Source organism: Hippocampus zosterae, chromosome 12, assembly GCF_025434085.1.
Source record: "Hippocampus zosterae strain Florida chromosome 12, ASM2543408v3, whole genome shotgun sequence".
Classification (NCBI taxonomy): Eukaryota; Metazoa; Chordata; class Actinopteri; order Syngnathiformes; family Syngnathidae; genus Hippocampus; species Hippocampus zosterae.
This window is the reverse complement of record NC_067462.1, coordinates 4,756,170-4,774,355: the sequence shown is the minus strand read 5'-3', so window position 1 is coordinate 4,774,355 and position 18,186 is coordinate 4,756,170. Positions and strand designations below refer to the sequence as shown.

The 18,186-nt window shown below is 42.6% G+C and overlaps 3 protein-coding genes across 3 annotated transcripts; 1 reads left to right on the top strand and 2 right to left on the bottom strand.

The window, feature by feature from the left end:
- Window positions 1-17: 17 nt before the first annotated feature.
- On the top strand, window positions 18-3,116 carry spc25 (SPC25 component of NDC80 kinetochore complex). Its single transcript, XM_052081563.1, has 6 exons — window positions 18-159; window positions 404-569; window positions 673-738; window positions 1,373-1,519; window positions 1,608-1,946; window positions 2,201-3,116. The coding sequence occupies exons 2-5, from the start codon at window positions 419-421 to the stop codon at window positions 1,769-1,771; spliced, it is 528 nt and encodes a 175-aa protein (XP_051937523.1). The 5' UTR covers window positions 18-159; window positions 404-418; the 3' UTR covers window positions 1,772-1,946; window positions 2,201-3,116.
- Window positions 2,477-7,302, bottom strand: nostrin (nitric oxide synthase trafficking). Its single transcript, XM_052081564.1, has 16 exons — window positions 7,215-7,302; window positions 6,995-7,080; window positions 6,836-6,919; window positions 6,669-6,731; window positions 6,506-6,587; window positions 5,860-5,922; window positions 5,506-5,604; window positions 5,298-5,423; window positions 5,015-5,113; window positions 4,804-4,929; window positions 4,326-4,434; window positions 4,156-4,244; window positions 3,949-4,074; window positions 3,124-3,355; window positions 2,951-3,043; window positions 2,477-2,871 (listed from the first exon to the last, which is right to left on the bottom strand). Exons 1-16 carry the CDS (start codon window positions 7,239-7,241, stop codon window positions 2,735-2,737), a joined length of 1,641 nt encoding a protein of 546 aa, XP_051937524.1. The 5' UTR covers window positions 7,242-7,302; the 3' UTR covers window positions 2,477-2,734.
- A 479-nt stretch (window positions 7,303-7,781) lies between these two features.
- On the bottom strand, window positions 7,782-17,738 carry cers6 (ceramide synthase 6). Its single transcript, XM_052082824.1, has 11 exons — window positions 17,370-17,738; window positions 16,256-16,361; window positions 16,019-16,149; window positions 13,177-13,234; window positions 12,878-12,928; window positions 12,689-12,781; window positions 10,638-10,766; window positions 10,281-10,387; window positions 9,191-9,347; window positions 9,039-9,062; window positions 7,782-8,245 (listed from the first exon to the last, which is right to left on the bottom strand). The coding sequence occupies exons 1-11, from the start codon at window positions 17,537-17,539 to the stop codon at window positions 8,087-8,089; spliced, it is 1,185 nt and encodes a 394-aa protein (XP_051938784.1). The 5' UTR covers window positions 17,540-17,738; the 3' UTR covers window positions 7,782-8,086.
- Between the last annotated feature and the right edge of the window lie 448 nt (window positions 17,739-18,186).

Below are 18,186 nucleotides of genomic sequence, written 5' to 3'. Positions count from 1 at the left end.
TTTGCAAACGACCGTTGAAAAACGAACTAGAAGAAGGTCCCGCCTCTGTAGTTCCGGTTACAGTTTCTGTCTGCAAACACGAAACGAACCGCGAAGATTTGAAAATAAAGAACGAACGGAACGTGCGGGTTCAATCGTTTGAACAAAATATTTCATCGTGTAAGTACTACATGAACGTCTATAATACTCGGTTTTGGGTTAGTTGAAGAGGTCAGTGGGCATTTGTTAAAGCTTAAGCTGTGCCACCTCGAACTAGGAAGGCTTAACGGTTGTTGTTCCGCGTTAGCATTAGCTGACGAGCTAATGGTACGGATGTTGACGTATTTGCGTTCAATATACTATACTGTACCTCAATTATTTCTGTTTACTTATTCGATCCCTTGTACTTTCCCCCCACTCGCAGGCTCTCTTATTAAACATGGTATCAATCACGGAAGTCAACAGCACTGTTGTTTTTGCCAAGGGACGGTCAGAAGCGCAAAACAGAGCGTTGAAAGCAATTGCTGAGCTCAAAGACATTTACGCCGAGTTGAGCCACTCTCATCGGCAGTTTCTCAAACTGTCTCGAGGTATGGTGGGTGACTGTCCAGCGGCAAACGCGAGGCTTCTAGTCGTGCTTGTTAAACTGATGCCAATGCTCAGTGATGACTGTTCTCCGTTTATTTTGCACAGATGAATGTATGAAGAAATTCGCGGATGATGAGATCCTGTTTGAGAGCATCGAGGCGTTTAAAAAAGGTGAGTTTCTTTCCGTGTTTGGACAAATGCTAGCACAAGTTGATAAGAGATTATAAACGAGCTCGTCTGTATTTGCATTGATAATAATCAGCGGCGCACATAATATTTTGGTTTGGTTCTCAGGGGAGCAGCAGAGGTTGTTGCTTGGTGCTCATTTTTTTCTCTGACCCCCGAACCTCACTGGATGAAAAGAAAAAAAGATTAGAGAAGGGGTGCTGTGCTCCTGGCCAGCCAAGATTATTTTCGCAGTTTTGTGCAATGCAATACGATTTCATCCCCACATGCATGAAAGAGGAGCTTAACAATGTTTAGCAAAGTGTGACTGAACATCAAATCTGAGAGTGCAATGCCTAACAAATAAATGGTGAGTCACAATTAAATGGAGCAAAAATGAGCGTTATCATACGATGGTGTTGAGTGAAGTTAAGAAATGTTCCACATATCCCTGGAAATTGAGCACGCGTGGAAAGTGCCTGTAACGAAATCCGGCCAAATGTTTTATTTGTTTCTTGTATTAATATTGATTGCAAACTACTCCAGGTGATCTATGTTACACAGTTGCTGTTATGTTATAATTTGGTTCTATTATTTTTCCTTTTATTGCATTTCAATCAATGTTTGCTCTGGTGCTCAGATCAGCAGCGTAAGAAGGAGTCATCGCAGGAGAAACTGCGCATTATTGCAGAAATTACATCTGAGATTGAGCAGAAGGAAATGGAGAAAAAAAGTCTCATCAGGGAGTTTGAGAAACTTCAAGAAGAAAAGAACAAGACAAAGGAGCGTAAGTATAATATCGGCATCAGTTGATGATGATGATTTTTTTTTTTAACCACTGGCATGACCACCTTTTATTTTCTTTCCTTCCTCAGGACTTCAGTCCCAGTATAAGGCAAACAAGGACAGACTGAAGAACCTCCAAAAATCCAGACTAATTTTTGAGGATAATTTGGGCATGGAAATACGAAAAATTGAAGGCAAGGCAGATTTGTTACTGTTAATATCACACTCTATCATTCTTGGGTTTCTTTTTTAAGTATCAACATTCTGTTGTTTTATTTCACTTTTAGTCCTGATCTTTGTGTAACTGACCCCTGTTATGTTTTGTGAAGCTGACAAGTTGCAGTTCGTGTTCCGAAGTATCGACCCAGCTGATCGGAACAGTCCATACATCATCACGATGGAACTCACAAAAGACGGATCATATCAAAGTAAGCCCCATTATTCAACTATTAGAAGAAAACAATACTTGATCTTACAACTGAGTCCTGATTTGTGACATCTCTGGCCCATGGGTTGCGAAAACTTGTCATCTGGATAATACCTTCATTAATTGTGTTTCCAGCCACTTTTATCTTCAGTCACGACCCCCCCCAAAAAGTATAAATTGTGATAAGCACCAGTCATTTGTCTATACATATAAATAGGCTATTGTGAAATTCACCCAAAGCTTCCCATGTTACAGCTGTGTCGAGCAAGCCCACACTCGAGTGTTTGCCTGACTTGGAGAGAAAGCTGCAGGAGACCAAGAAAATAGCAGTTTTCCTGAAAAATGTCCGGAAACAGTTCATCTCTCAAGCATGCCAAGACGGGATAAAAAAACAAGAATTATAGAGCTTCGCAGCAAATTCATGGACAGTAAGTTATCAAATAGCACTTGGAAACAAAACAATATGTACCAAAACAGGATTTATGGATGTACAATTCTCCTGGGGGGTGGTAAATAATCACAGAAATCAGATTATAACGACCGCATTTTTAATTCAATCGCACGTGGAAATGACAAAAACCTGTGACGTGTTTCATTTTTAGCTCGATGTAAACATGACAGAACTCACTTGCTCCTCCAAAACATTGATTCAATATGCACACAAGATTGTTTCGCTTCGTGATACAAGCCAATACACGTGTCGTCCTTCTATTAAAAAAAAAAAAAAAGATACAATTGGGGGTTGAGGAAAATATTTTGTTGACTCCATTTGAAATGTGCAAGATGCAGTCAGGCTTCAGATGATTTGATGTTACTTGGCACAGGCAGCTCCTCGACGTAGGTGGATGGAAAATGCCCCGTCTGGCCATTGAGTGCACCAAACCACCAGCCATTCTCTTCCTTGGTGTAAATGTCTAGTAGATCTCCTGTGACCACACATTACTTTTATACATCTCCATTCTGCTTTTTGCTGGTTTTGGACGGTATTCCCTTCCCCGCCCTTACCTTCTTTCAGAGTTAATTCATCACTGCGTTGAGGTGTAAAGCTGTATAAGGCCTTGCATTGTCCCACGGTGCAAACGTCGGGTGTTCTGTGAACTGTACGTTTAATTTTAAGCATAATGCAAAAAAACCCACACAGGTTCCAAATAAACATTTACTTTCGGTAAAAGGCCTACCGTATTCTCTCGGCTCTTGCGCCTGTGTTGGGGTTTGAACAAGGTTCTCTGATTCCCGTAACGGTACAGTGCCAGAGATCTGGCCACCGGATGCAAGCTCTTCACTTGGACATTTTGTAGTCTCAACGGGTCCTTTGTAGATGATGGATGCTCTCAGTGAGTGTCTGGTCCTGAAGGGAGTCTTCTTCAGTTTCACCGGCCGAGTCAGCTGCACCAGAGTGTGCTCGCAGTCCTGATGGGATCATCGTATCACATCACTCGTCAAATACAGTAAAACCCACTGCTATCGCTAAAATCTGTGAATAATTAAGACGCTCAAAAAATGGTCAATACAACTGGAATTGTCTACTGAACCTACAAAATGGCAGCAATGTACTACTTTTGTCTAAATTAAGTTCCTCAACTCACTTCAGCTGTTCATTGGTGACAAGATGTCACCGGAATACTGTTATTTTTTTTTAGCCTGAGCACAAAACAACAAATAGGTCATGGAGAATGGCTTGCATGGGGGGGGGGGGGGGGGTTCTTACTTGTTAGGTGTCCCGCAACCTAAAGAGCTTGAGAAGTCCAAAATAGGCGATATAGGGCTACAACTGTTAGTCCTCTTGACACCTCGTGCCATCACGTATTTTGAAGCTGTAAGATTTTCTACACATACTGTGGCTGCTTTCGTTGAGTCCGTTTTCCATCACATACAGCCAGAGGCGAGGCCGAATAAAGAAGTCGTGTCATCTTCATCTATTTTCTACGTACAACCCCTTACCTGGAGCTAATGCGCCGAAATAAATGACTGTTAACAGTTGACAAAACACACACACAGCGTACCTTGTCTCTCCATTTGACAATGCAGTCCCTAAATCGGTGGAAAGGCTTGGGTTTGCCCTCGAGTTCACATAGCGACACGGAGAGTTTATAGCGCGTGGCCTCCAGGAGATCCAGCTTCAGAGTGCTCTGAATTCAAGAAGAAAAAGACACCGATCGCTGAGCTTCTCGTTCGTCATCCGTCCGCAAAATGCACCACACGGCTCGCACCTCATCGAGCTGCTGCTCGGTCTCCTCCAGGTTCCTCTGGTTGGAAAAGGACGGGTTTTCCGAGTAGGTTTTCATCAACTTTTCAATCCCTGCGACAAGACCACGGCGGCACTTTTAGTTGAACTCCGGTCACTCAATTGAAAGGGGTTGACATAATTAGCATGTGTTGCCTTCGCAGTCTTTCTTTGCTTTCAAGATGGCTTCCTCCAAGCGGTAGAGTTTCAGTTGAATGGCTTCTCTTCTTCGCTCCCTGCACATGAGTGATTTGGCGTCTTCCTCCTGATGCACGCCACATAAGCAGAGTCTCCGATGAAAATATGTTGGCGCATAATACAGTGAAATAATCTATGAAAGAAATGCTACTGGTAATTATCACTTATGATTAACGGCGTATGATGGAATCCAGTTAAACACAATTTGAAACAATTGCAATCGCCAACAATGCATTTGATCCGTTTAAAGATCGGACAATTGAACACAAACGGTGGAGCAACACATACACATAGCAGGCATATATTGTTTATCCCCTGCAAAGAGAGGGAAATATGGCTGCAGCTTACTGAGGAGTGACCATCTCCATGCATAATCTGTATTATACTGCCCCCGAGTGGCCATGGTGCGCACACCAAATACGCAGAGTGAACGTACAAAATAATCCGTCATCAAAAATTCGGCTTTGTTGTCCGCCGTCGTGTTGTCGTTCTCCTCCATCAGCATTTGTGTGTCTTTGTCCATGTCCACTCTTTGCACCAGCAGTTCGATCTGCTTTTGGCCCTGGAATGGTCGCGTTTGTCATCGTTAAATGCTCGTGATAACGGCTTGACAATCATCAACAGTATAGTGGCGATTGATATCTTACATGTTTGAGGGTCTGGCCAAAACTGGACATGTGGAGGTTGTAGCGGGTCAGGATGTTGCAAAGAACTTCAATCCGTTGTTTCTCGAGCTCTTGAACGACCTGCAAAAAGCAGGAATCAAGCACTATGGTGATAGCGACTTAACAGGACAAGTAGTTGAAAAGCAAAAACATAGAGTGCAGAATAAATTGGTAAAGACACTCTTTGGGGTCGTTTGAGAAAGTCTTTTGAGGCGACTTTCAATTCTCTCTCCTCTATAATGAAATGGACATGATGTGCGGGCACCTGGTAGCAGTTTTTGAGCGTGTTTTCCCACTTGAGTCTCATCTGTTGGCCCTCCATGTTGATATTGAAGTACTCCTCGTCCACTCGCGCCTGTACCTCCGCCGATTTTGTCAACCGATTGAGCATCTGCAAACCAGCGCGGCGAGTCAAATCGTCCCGTTGTGGGTCACCCAAGTGATATGGCGGCTTTCGGGGTAAAATGGCTGACCTTTTGTTTTTCTTTCTCCGTGGATAGATTCTTATTACTCTCGACAAAGTTGAATAAAGCCTCGTGCTCCCTTGTTAATCCAGCCAGTTTCTTCTTGGTCTATTTCAGAACACGACAAATGCGGACATGATCGCGTAAGCAATGTAGATTTTTTTTGGGGGGGGGGGGGGGGGGTTGTATAGAGCCCCCGCCCCCTCCCCACTTTTCAAGGTGTGTTGAGTCTCTGCAGTTCTAAACTGTCTTGTAAAAATTAATGATCCTTTATGATCCCCGCTTTGAGTTCACCGATGCACAAAGAGACGAAATGGAGCGCGTTCAGGCTCTTCTCCTTGGATTTGTTTCAATAGACGTCACCTTGAGTTGCTCAGTCCAGTTCGTCATGACAAGTTTTCCTGTTCTCTCAATGGCATTGTCGAGCTGTTGGAAAAAAAAAGAGGGCGTCCGTCAACAGTCACACTGCATGGAGTTGTTGTCATGGTGCAAATCAAACTTGTATCTTAAGACACAACTGTATATATATTCATTCATTCATTCATCTTCTGAGCCGCTTGATCCTCACTAGGGTCGCGGGGGGTGCTGGAGCCTATCCCAGCTGTCTTCGGGCAGTAGGCGGGGGACACCCTGAATTGGTTGCCAGCCAATCGCAGGGCACACAGAGACAAACAACCATCCACGCCCGCACTCACACCTAGGGACAATTTAGAGCGTCCAATCAGCCTACCATGCATGTTTTTGGAACGTGGGAGGAAACCGGAGCACCCGGAGAAAACCCACGCAGGCCCGGGGAAAACATGCAAACTCCACACAGGGAGGCCGGAGCTGGAATCGAACCCGGTACCTCTGCACCGTGAAGCCGACGTGCTAACCACTGGACTACCGGGCCGCTACTGTGTGTGTGTGTGTGTATATATATATATATATATATATATATATATATGTACATATATAACATAACAACCGATCAATAGATCTATTTTAAATAAAACATAAAAACACACACAGGCCTCTTTCTCTTGTAATGCTCGTCTAAGACTTGACGTAATTCCAGTATGGCCTCCTGCTGAAACGCATTTCCCAATGATCTAAAATGAAAACAAAAAAAAATCTGTTGAGCTTCCTTTTATTCATGACGACATTATCATCGGCGGTTTCAAATAGAGTACCTGTGGGCGTCAGCTCGGGAGTACATCTCATCTGACACCTGACACCAGGCGCTGTAGACGGAGCTGAAAACATGAAGGGTTACAGCTTCACACCCGCCTGTGCTTTGATCCCGTCTGCTGGGATTCTATCATATACTTAAAAAGCACAACAAAACCGCGTCCCTTACTTGTTGGTCATCCCTTTGGAAGCCCTCATGAGTTTTCCAGCCAGTTTTTGGAGCCCCTTAGCATACGTGTGGTCTAGCTCAGACCTAAAACGGGTGGTCATAAAGTCAAATGCGTTCAAAGTCATTGAAGCGTGACGTGTGCCACTGCATTTCTTCTACCTTTGCTGCAGAACGCCCATAAGTTCCTTGCAGAAGTACTCGCCATCTTTTGACACTCGTTTGACATTTTGATACAGCTCGTTGTACTGAAACAGCACATAAGATCATTTAAAACGCCACCCGATTGTTCATACCAAAGACGTAGGAGAACAAAAAAAAAACAAAAAAACAACCCAGGACAGATCATTTGGAAAGAAAAGCCTTCGACGCAGATACTCACGGGGCAGCTGCTGATATAGTCCTTCATCTTAAAGACTGAAGCCGTTTGTTGACTTTGGACCTGGAACTTTGACCACCCCCTCCCGAAGTCACTCATGCGGAAATCACCTGAATTAATGTCAGTGGACTTTACAAAGGAACATTCCAGCTCGGTCTCAGCTATTGATTATATTAAATAAGTTGACAATCTAAAACATTTATTCTGCAGAGCACTTTGATATACTTGCTTCCCCCCCCCCCCAAACTACGCTTCAGTTCACCTTGTACAGAAAATATGTCACCCATTTAAAGAAAAAAGCAACTCGCACACATTGGAATGATATTTCATATGTTCATTTATTGAAACAACTCATGACTGCCGAGTACGAGGGACACGAGCAGAAATGCGCCGCACGACTTGACAAAATGCTTCGACCGTGAATACAGCATCTAGGCATATCTGATGCACACACATAATACTGTTGTTGACATCTCATATACAGCTTAAGTGGACAATGTTAGTCCCCGCCCCCCCAACCCAAAAAATAAAGGTGAGCCAATTCCACACAACATGTCTCACCAATCATCATTTTGGCAAATCTTTGGGGGTGTAGCATTGAAAGTAAATGCGAGAAAAATAAATAACACAAAAAGACAGCAAAAGTAGGACCCCCCCCCACCTGCCAGAATGCCAGACGACTGCCTATCGACATAGCATGCGGTAAAAATGGATAAAGTGGATTGATTTAGAGTGCCAATGCGAATATGCCGACGAGGAGACGAAAAGGCAGGTTGTTGAACTGAAAAAATAAATGCCCAGAATGCGTTAAGTGATGTTTGCTGTTGTCTCCACACGTGCACACATGGACGGATGCTCGCTTCAACGCTGTTCGATCAATGTTCATCGGGATAGGAGGCTCCCGTCAGGTAGCCGTTGGTCCCGTGAGATTTGTTGGTCCCGTTAGTGGCGCTGTTGTGGGGTTTCTGTTTGGCTGGAGGGCTGTCATCCTCGTCCGAGCTGGACTCGATGTCGCTGCAATCATCCTTTGACACCTGAATTTAAAGACGTTTAAACGGCTCATATGACTTAGGAACATTTATCGATGGTTTCATGAACTTTGGTCAATGGAAGAAGAGTATCATGGGGTAGATTTACAAACAAATGGCAAGGCAAATGTGAATTCTATGCTGCTAGCATGGGTAAAATTGCGCTGCTACATTATGCTCAAAACTAGAGTGAATTTGGTGTAAACTAGTCGGTGAGTCAAAGAGTTGACTTTTCATTCATGTGTTTCGACGCTTGAAGTGGACTAATTGTTAATGGCGCTTTGTCTTCCAATCAGCCAACTTGCCCGTCTGTTTCTGTCGTCATATGGTAACGATCTGTAAGCGCTGAAATGTCCAGCCACTATTTTAAGACTAGCGCCGATCGGACTAGCTAAAGCTAGCTTTAGCTAGCTTAAAGCGTTTGGCTTTAAGCAGCCTTGCGTGGATGGATAATAATGTAAATACTATGCATAGATATTTTTCCTTTTTTTTGAAAAAAAAAAGAGTTGTTTTAAGTTGTTTAAAGCTAGCTTTAGCTAGTCCGATCGGCGCTAGCCTTAAATAGTAACCACCAACATCAAGAAAATGACAAATGTCATAACAACTGTGGCAGAATATCAATCCTATGTAAACCTATCCTCAAATACACTAAACACAAACGAAACTGAAATAGAAATGCTATTTTTTTGTTTAAAAAAAAGGTACATTTTGGGCAGTTTGCCAATCATAGTGTAGCATTCTTATTCCCCCCAATAATATGCCATGCAGATAGTGTGTAAGCTTCAGTTTCGCTACTTACATGTAAAGGATTCAATTTTCCCATCTTGTCAGTTGCAGGTTAGCCCGGAGAGTAGAAAAGGGAAATCAGAGATGGCTATTGTCACTATTTATTGACTAAGCAATGACGGGTAGCTGCTGAGGCTGCTCAGCGATTGTGATTGTAACATTTACCTTTCCTTTCGAGATGGCCTGGAATGCCGTCTTTACTATAAGGTAGGACCAGTAGGAGTGAAGAAGCTGCAGCAAGATTAAAAGCAGGTTGAAGACCCACCAGGATGGGTAGGGACCAACAATGTCCCAACTCTCAAACAGAGTGGTGTTTAAAATCCTACCGGACAGAGAGGAAAATGGAGAACACAGTCAACAGCGCTGGCATTAAAAAGGCAATGGATTGCTTCAGTGATGTTTATATCTCATAAAATCCTTGAACCATTTCTTGGAAGTGGCTGTCAGACTCAAGCTGAACATCCGGATGTCATGGCAACCGCTTGAGGGTAATAGCAACTTTTAAAATTGGCATGGTGTGGTGGCTGGAAATAAAAAATTACAGTGCGTACACAGAAATGTGTTAGAGTGCCGACAGGGCCAGCGCAAAGCCTGATGAGCGATTCAATGAATATTCATTGAAGGCAAAAACAAGCTGAATGAATGTGTCACATTTGAAGGAACTACGTCAGATTAGCGGATGACTAGTCACACACTCAATCATGTTTGTCCTCATGAAAAACAACAACACCCAAATGACAAGGTGACATTCACGATGAACCCAAGAACAACAAAGAACACCTCTTTGTAATATAAATGAAGACAAGACCAACGGGAAGCCTTACAAATTGCTCTGGCCACCAGACACACTTTTTTCTTTTTGTTGTTGTTTCGCAAGCCATGAACCGTAATCATTTTATTTTCATTTATGGAGTTCTTTGAATCTCCAAGAGACCGTATCCATAGTAACTATTCCTTAGCAACAACATTCACAGACATGAGTGTGAGGTGTTGAAGAACTGAAATCTTGGGGGGGGGGGGGGGGGGGGAGACAAATGTTTAACTTTGAGAATTAAGCTCAGCATGCATGTAAACAAAAATGACAAGGTTGTTTGCTCTGGTCCGAATAACGTTCAAACAAAAAGGAGCCTTTGTCGTGTTATTATTATCCCAGGTGAAAAATGTTTGCTCCACTTTTCGCGAACACATTACAGCCAGCAGTGAGCCATCAAGAGCATGTCGAGGACTGTAAACTACACAGGAAAGCGACACTTACCACACTGGGTAAACTGCCAGCCTGGAACTTATGAAGAGGGTTGCAAACATTGCAAACAGGAGGTTGCACAATATCTGACATTTGGCATAGTTGGCCATCTTGGCGGCCTAAGGAAAAACACAAGATGATGACATCAGATTGAAAAAAAAAAATGATATACAGTCATTTTACACAACATTAGTTACAGTAAGGCAGTTACTTGAGATACAAGTGACCCAACCGTGGAGTTTTGGGAGATATGAACGACCGGCCTTTTGACTCATTTGATGCTTTGAGTACTGCGGCAATTTTTTTTTTCTGGAACGGCGATTAAGATGAACCACATGACAAGCGTTTCATGCTAGCGCCCGCCCGTACCTCTATCAGGACGTCAGCCGCATCATGGAGGCACATGACCAGAGTCCCGACTCTTGCCATGTTGTTCACATAAGAGAAGGTGATGAGGGAGATGGTTGCCAAATGGTGAAGGAACATAATCAGGAAATCCTGTCAATACAGATTACAATAACAAAAATCACAATTTTTCTTTTGTATTTTAACCATGTCGATCCTCAACATGACGATATTTTGAATTGGAAACGCAAAACGGCAGAAATTGTACAGAACCACAATTCTTAATCAAGGATTGGCCATTCCTAAATCTGAAGTGTGAATCTTACCATGAACATTTTTACTTCCTAATTGATTATTTATTTTTTTGCTGATGTGGCACCTCATACCATAAAACACGTGTCAAACTCAAGGCCCGGGGGCCAGATGTGACCCGCCGTATCATTTTAAGTGGCCCGCGGAAGCAAATCAAATATGACAATTTCCATGATGCTTGCTAAAATCTGTACCAAATATTCAAAATTTCATATGTAATAAAAACTGACATATTTGTAAGCATTTCCTTGTTACCAAACCCCACATTCCGGTTACTTAAACAATAATTGAGTAAAACGTTATTCTTGACTTCTTTACATAGTTTCGGTCATCACAGCCCTCCAAGGGAAACGGTTATTATAATGTGGCGCGCTACAAAAATAAGTTTGGCACCCCTGCCATAAAACAACAAAAACAAGACTGAGAAAGCTCGTATATTTACAGTAATGCAAACCTGAGGGGCAACGTGAGCGACGTTGATTCACCGCATTGCTCCAGCGGAACGTCAGTGGCTTTTTTATACATGAACTGCGCCATCTTTTCAAACGATCGGATCACACGCTTCGCACGACTCTGACCATACTCCGTTTATACCACGCATGTTATTTTACACCTCCTTTTACAAGGTAATGACCTCATTGCATGATTCTCGTTTGCATGGATTACTGACTGCCCTTTGAAAAATTACGAATATGACGTCGGCACCGGAAAGCTTCAAAACGGTGACTGGCAAGGAAGCAGACATCGATCGCACCTTAGCACCGGAAAATGTCAGCATTCAGAGCAACCAGAGCCAGGCCAGCTTGGCGACAGAATGAGAAGGAAGACAAAGAAGGACAGGAAGGATGGAGAGGACAGGCGAATGAAAGCAAGATGAGAGAAGTGTGAGGGGATAACATACTGGAATTGGCAGGGGATGCAGAGGACCTCCTCAGTGTAGTGCTGTGCATGAAAAAACTGAAAGGAGAAACAAAAAACAGACAACATGCCGAGAGTCAACACAGAGATGACAGAGTGAGAGCGTACACGCTGTGGCATCACATGTGTTGTGGTCAGGGTAGACAGAGTGTTGGGGGGGGGATGATAAAATCAGGGCTGGAATGCATGCAAGTAACAGTGCACAAACCAAATACAGTATGTACGTGGCCACGTTTTATGATTTAAAAAAAAGGGACAAACAAAATGATTGAAAATGGGTTGACAGTGTTCCATGCCTACGTTGAATACTTATTTCCCTGAAATTTGGGCAAGTGGTACAGTCAGGGTGTAGAGCGTTTAGAATCTAGAATCTCCAAATTGTTGCGGCCGTATTACCTCTGGAAGCAACAGATATTTGAACACAAATGATGGAGCAACCGGATAATATAACAGTACTCACAGGCACAAATTATTTATCCTCTGCCAAGAATGGCCAATATTACTGCAGCTCACTGAGACGTTTTTTTCCCGTCTCCGTATATCCGTAACTCTGTATTATACTGCCCCCATGGGGCCAAGACGCACACAGCAGAAGGAGCAGCGCACTGTCCATTTAAGTGAAGCAAAAATTATATAATTCTTGACAATCTATTGACTTACTGTATGTCTTTAATGTTTGTTTTGATAAAGATAAGGAATGCTGGATTTTTTTAATACCAAAAAAAAAAACATTTACGCGACCACCATTTCAAAAGGAATTTGATTTAAAATAAATACTACAATAACAAGAGAGGAGACAGAAACGACCCTGAAACAGTAGAACCCGTGCGATAACGTGCTCATACCTTCCTCCTGATGTCAGTAAATTGAGAAAAGAGCAAGGACAGGTAGAAAGACAGCTCCAGTATATAGTAATAATGGATGTCCACAGTCAGTGGCTGCAAGAACACACAAAGGCGCCAGGTCAAAAACGATTTGAGACAAACTGTCTTAAAATGGACCATTAGATGTTGTAAAAAAAAAAAACAACGTACCTGGTAAGGATAGTTATACCAGCATTCTTTAGTGTTCCACAGCCACGGCGTCTAAAGACAAGAAAAATGAGTCATCATTTCAAGGTACAATTAAAAAAAAGCCCCCGAATAAATATTTTCCTCGACTGTTCTTCTGGTTGAACCAAATGAAGAATAGCGACAATAATAGCCAAGTTAAGCGGTACTTTAATTCCTCATTCAATGGCTGACGAGGGTGGGTGAAGAGGGGGGGAGGATTAACCTATTGACAAAAAGTACTCATGGGGTAAGATGTTTTTAATTGTTGGATGTCTTCTTACCTTTTTAAGGAAACGCACGCCATAGGTGAAAATGTAAAGATAAAATGTAAATCTCCACCTGTAACAATCACAAAAAAAACCAAACGGATTTAGAATGAAAATAGAAGTTGAATGATCAAACTGCTTCAACAAACAATTTTAAAGTCCTATTTAGGTTTCACCACTCACCAGACACTCGACACCTGGGGGTGGGGGGGCATGAGTGACACTTGTATGCGTAATCAGATGGTAACAGCAGTAAGGCACCTGTTCTGTTCATTTGTCACTATTCAATTTCCTCACAGGCTACAAGTGCCCACAGCGTTTCAACTGCGATAAAAATAAATTTGGAACCCCCGCCTGTTAGACCACATTTCTTCTGTTGATGTTTGTTCCTAGCGTTCAGTTTTTACTGAAATCGAAATGAGGGTTTGTGGGCTCTGATTGCACTCTTGACTGCCTGGCCGGCACACTAATTGGTCTGTGCTTCAATCAATGTGTCAACGAGTCGCTCTGTGTTCCACTGAGCTTGATTAAGTAGTATTTTCCCAGAGTTGATAAACTGTGCCTCGTGGCGGCAACGCACACGCTCTGAGCTAGATTAAAGGACATTGTAAAGAAAATGAACTGGGCAAGTCTACCTGGCACATAGTCAAGAGTGTTGCATGGCAACTGCTTCGTCAAGCCCGCCATCAAGGCCCCTCCCCCCTTCCCCGCCCCCCCAAGTGCTGCTGAATAGCCGCTATAAGTGTGCAATCACAGTGACTCACTCACTTTGCCACGAATAGTCTTTCTTTAGTTCTGATGTCAGACACCGTCGTTGACTACATTATTACAGAGAGGGTAGGTGAAGGTAAGATTGCGGGAAATAGGGCCTCTTGCTACAACGTTTTAAGTATTTTACAGGACTGAGCTTCAGATAAAGAACTGTGTTTGCCTTTAAAAGGATAACGATTCTCACTTGTGGTTGACATTATCACATAGGGAAGTTTACTAAATCAGATTGTAGATATTGCTTTTAAAAGACATGCCCCTCTTTGAACAAAAACAATGTTTATTTTCATGCACTTGAATCAGTTTTCTTCAGTTTTTTTGTTTAAATTGGTTTAATCACTTGCCATTGGTTTAAAAAGTTACTAAATCAAAGGCCTGCGATTAGCCTGTTATTTTAGCGCGATGCTGGAAGTCTCCACATAATTGTTTATTTTGTAAACATGAGGTTTAAAAAAATATTATTCTATAATCTCGATATATCAAAGTAGCCTATGTATACAATATATAATATACATATATACATATATATATATAATATACAATATGTATCTGTATTTCTATTTATTTATGCACTTTTTGTTCTACTTCTCCCTTTCACTATTTTGCTGTTGTAAATTGGGAATTTCTCTACTGTGAGACAAATTAAGGTTTTCTTATCTTATTCTGCCCATCTAACTAGCTCATTAGCCTATCTAGCTAGCTAGCTAGCCTAGTTATTCTAGCAAGCGTAATCTCTCTACTTCAAAAGCATTATATATGGATATTTATGTGACAACAGACTCGTTTCCGCCATTTTTCATCAGGCCATTTTTGTGTGATCACGTCCCACAGGCCTATTTTGGATTTTCAAGGTTAGTCGAATGTAATCATGAGCCTACAAAAAGGGCTCTACGTCTAGATGGGTGAATGGGCTTTAATTTATGCAGCACTTTTCTACCTGCAAGGTACTCTAAGCCCTTGAACACTGTCCTTATTCATCTTCTGATGATGCAGCATCAGAGGCAACTTGAGATTCGGTATTTTGCTCAAGGACAGTTCGAGATGGCAACGAGGCTTCAGGATGAAAACTACAACCATTATAGCCAGTTACACTTTTCAGGAACATGTTTTGGTGGAATCAGCTATGTTCAAAAGAACACAAATCCAGCACAGCTGGAAATTGTAGTTGGGAGTCCAGCGGTGTGGAGTGAAAAGAATCCTCAGGCAGAGTCACAGATGCGCGTCAAAAATCCACGTTTAACTCGCCGGGGTCAGACATGACAAACACCGACAGCTTCATTTCTTGCTTCTTATCACAAAGTTTCCAATGACTGATCTCCCTGATGGCAAAGCGGCCCTGGTGAAGATTAGCCGCTTCTGTTACAGCCGAAGTGGCTTGTTGGTTCAGAGCGGTGTCAAGACTTAAGGCATTATGCAGCTTATTGTACTTTGCAAGTGACCTTATATAACTCTTAGCCGCTGTCTTTATAAGAATACAATCAGAAGAGTTGTAACGAAGTGTTTAGTGTCATAAACCCCGCCACATGCTTCCGCTACACGTTTGTCACGGAATCCAGTGAACAGTATTCTAGAAATGTTTGAATAAGACTGCAGGCCTAAGACGGCGTCTAAAAATATACAAAGTAAAAGCTCAAATTAAAGCATAGGAAGATAAAGGTTCCGGCTCACTCGCAATCTTGAGCAGGATGAGCGGGAGTGGATGAAAAGTTAGTGGAGGGCTTTTTAACGCATTACATGTACAAGTAGACATTTCTGTGCCAAGTAGTCACTGAATATTTTTACCCTGAAAATGGAGGTACAGTTAACTTTTGTTTATCGCGGGGACTTCCTGGACATGGCTTTAAATAAGCGGTCTTGCATTGTCGTTTAGATGTCAAAATTAGCATTTTGAGCATTTGATCAAAACGTTGACTCGCAAATCTACAAATCACAGATTTTTATGTTTTTCCGATAATGGTGAAAATGGTCGCAAAAAGTTTTGCTGTCTTCTAGCACGCATGTTAACGTGGCGTAACGCACATACTTAGGCATGAACATGTGACGGAATATCTTTCAACATTTGAAATGTCTTGAAATTAAATGGCCTTACATGCTTTCACAGAATCTGGCAAGGGTGCTCGGTTTCTCTTGGTTGCGTCTTTGTCGGAACCAGCGCTGGATGGTTCGGACATCCCAGTCGAGCTGCTTGGACAATCCTTCCAGCCTCTTTTCATCTGGGTGCTGGGGACACAAAAGATGCATGACGCTTTACATGATGTGCAGAGCTTTTTTTTTTTTTTTTTTTTTAGGGCCAGTGCTGACAATAATGACATTGCACAAGGACCACCTTGGTAATAGCGGTGAAAACCTTCTCCAAGATAGCGTTGGGTTGGGCTTTTTGTGGCCCGTTGGCTTGTATCTTCAGGCCCACGCCACAAGGCCTTGCAATAAACCTGAAATAAAAAACGCCATAATGGTAGCGTTAAATACGGACAAAAAGCATCAAATGAGTCATCAACGAGAACTTTTATATCACCTGAGCTTTTCGGTATTTGGATTATAAATGTCATCTCAAAGAGGAAGACAACGAGGAAAATAAGAACACTTGAACCAAATCAGCTGTGCCAAGAGAAGCGGTTTTGTGTGTATGCCATGAATTGTCATTCAATTATAACGCATCGGGGATTCAGTGCAAGAAATGATGCCTTTGGGTCAGGATGCTTGGCTCTGTTTATTGGCGAATGCGTCCATCCACTCCCATATTAAGTTAAATGCAGAAAACTAAAATATAATGTGTTTATGTATACAGTACTACAATCTGCTCGATATTCATTCTAAATATATTTTATCAAACCATATCACAGGAGCCACTGTCATTAATTCTCTATCCTCTTGACAAAATGACTAATATTGTTTTGTGTCTAAACTCTTATACAATGCAATAGTTTAGCAGAAAATGTTTCTGTCTGGCTGGTCGTGTAATGGACAAATTGCTACTTGGGTTTAAAACGTGTACCACAACAGAGCTGATACAGTGCAACATTGATCTGCCTGCTTTAGTCCTTTATTCGGCAGTTGTGTACTTTCTCTAGTATCTAACAACAATACTTTAGAGGCCTGACACGATTTGCATGGCAATCGCTGCTCTGTGCCACATTGCCGACTGCAAAACAATAACACGAGACGCGTAACGTGCACGCATTCAAACGAGAGCCTGTGGTCAACATTGTGCATGACCGAGGGTGACATTTTAACAAGAGTAGACAGAAAGTTGATGATGGGACAACTACTTGGAGCTTCAATGCGGCGCGTTGTAATACTGCGGGCCTGCAGGAGGGATGAAGCACGCCGGTGCGAGGGGGTGGGGGCAGCGAAAAGCACTAGTCAAGGGTGCCATTGTTTAAAGTAGAAGCAGCAGCACCATCACTGCAGGAGCAAATAAATAAATAGAAAGCGCTCACCTTTCGAAGAGCAACCGTACCATGAAGATGCAGAAGGCCAAAGGGCACGCCAGATAAAGGTCCTCGGCTTGCGGGAACGTCGCCTCGTCTGTGTTCTTCAAGTCAGCCCATGTTACGTTGTGGGGGAGCCAGAAGCGCTCGTTCCAGAACCACGCCAAGATCCCGGCCATTTCTCCACGCCGACAGGAACTAGTGTTCCGAATTTTCGATGGGCGTAGAAGAATGAAATCGAGTCCACGTTCAGCGGCTGCTGCGACTCACGATGGTGATGACGGGCTGGCTGGCTGATTGACTGGTGCTGAATTGCCGGCCGCCCGTGTCTGCCAAGCTCCTCCAGTGTGGGGAAGTGGACACAGTCGGCTCCTCGCGTGTGATTGGTGCGTTCGGATGTCACACAAGAAGGACATGGTCACTTGTTTTTGTCCGTCGACTAACCACATAATCAGTGAATGTGTACTGTTTATTACGCGCATTAACATCTTAGAGGTCATGATTTTTATTTTTACATAAAGCGATGAACCCTTCTGTACTTTTACACGTCTTACTTATTCCGAATTTTAATATACTTGTGATATGAAGGAAATTATATTTGCCATGATTTCCAAGGCATCGTAAAGCTTGGTAAACCGTGACACCTATCGACAGAAGTTTGCATTACAACTGAATATTGAACAAACACGAAAATACCTTTTTAAAAACTGAACATTTTGTTCGGTTAGGCTGTTATTATGCAAATATGTTGTACTTACATACATGATTAAATGTACAACAGTTAAACATAACAGGACATACAAAGATACATTTATTGGCCGAGGTG

Bases quoted from the DNA above. Each gene is read 5' to 3' on its own strand.
- spc25 (XM_052081563.1), top strand. From the start codon at position 419: ATGGTATCAATCACGGAAGTCAACAGCACTGTTGTTTTTGCCAAGGGA. The intron at 739-1,372 runs GTGAGTTTCTTT...TCTGGTGCTCAG, and splicing joins CATCGAGGCGTTTAAAAAAG to ATCAGCAGCGTAAGAAGGAG. The intron at 1,520-1,607 runs GTAAGTATAATA...TTCCTTCCTCAG, and splicing joins AAAGAACAAGACAAAGGAGC to GACTTCAGTCCCAGTATAAG.
- nostrin (XM_052081564.1), bottom strand. From the start codon at position 7,241: ATGAAGGACTATATCAGCAGCTGCCCC. The intron at 6,732-6,835 runs GTAAGGGACGCG...TCATGTTTTCAG, and splicing joins TCCAAAGGGATGACCAACAA to CTCCGTCTACAGCGCCTGGT. The intron at 5,114-5,297 runs GTGCCCGCACAT...TGCTTTTTGCAG, and splicing joins CGCTCAAAAACTGCTACCAG to GTCGTTCAAGAGCTCGAGAA.
- cers6 (XM_052082824.1), bottom strand. From the start codon at position 17,539: ATGGCCGGGATCTTGGCGTGGTTCTGGAACGAGCGCTTCTGGCTCCCC. The intron at 12,929-13,176 runs GTAAGAAGACAT...TCTTGTCTTTAG, and splicing joins GCGTGCGTTTCCTTAAAAAG to ACGCCGTGGCTGTGGAACAC. The intron at 8,246-9,038 runs GTAAGTAGCGAA...CTTTAAATTCAG, and splicing joins GAAAATTGAATCCTTTACAT to GTGTCAAAGGATGATTGCAG.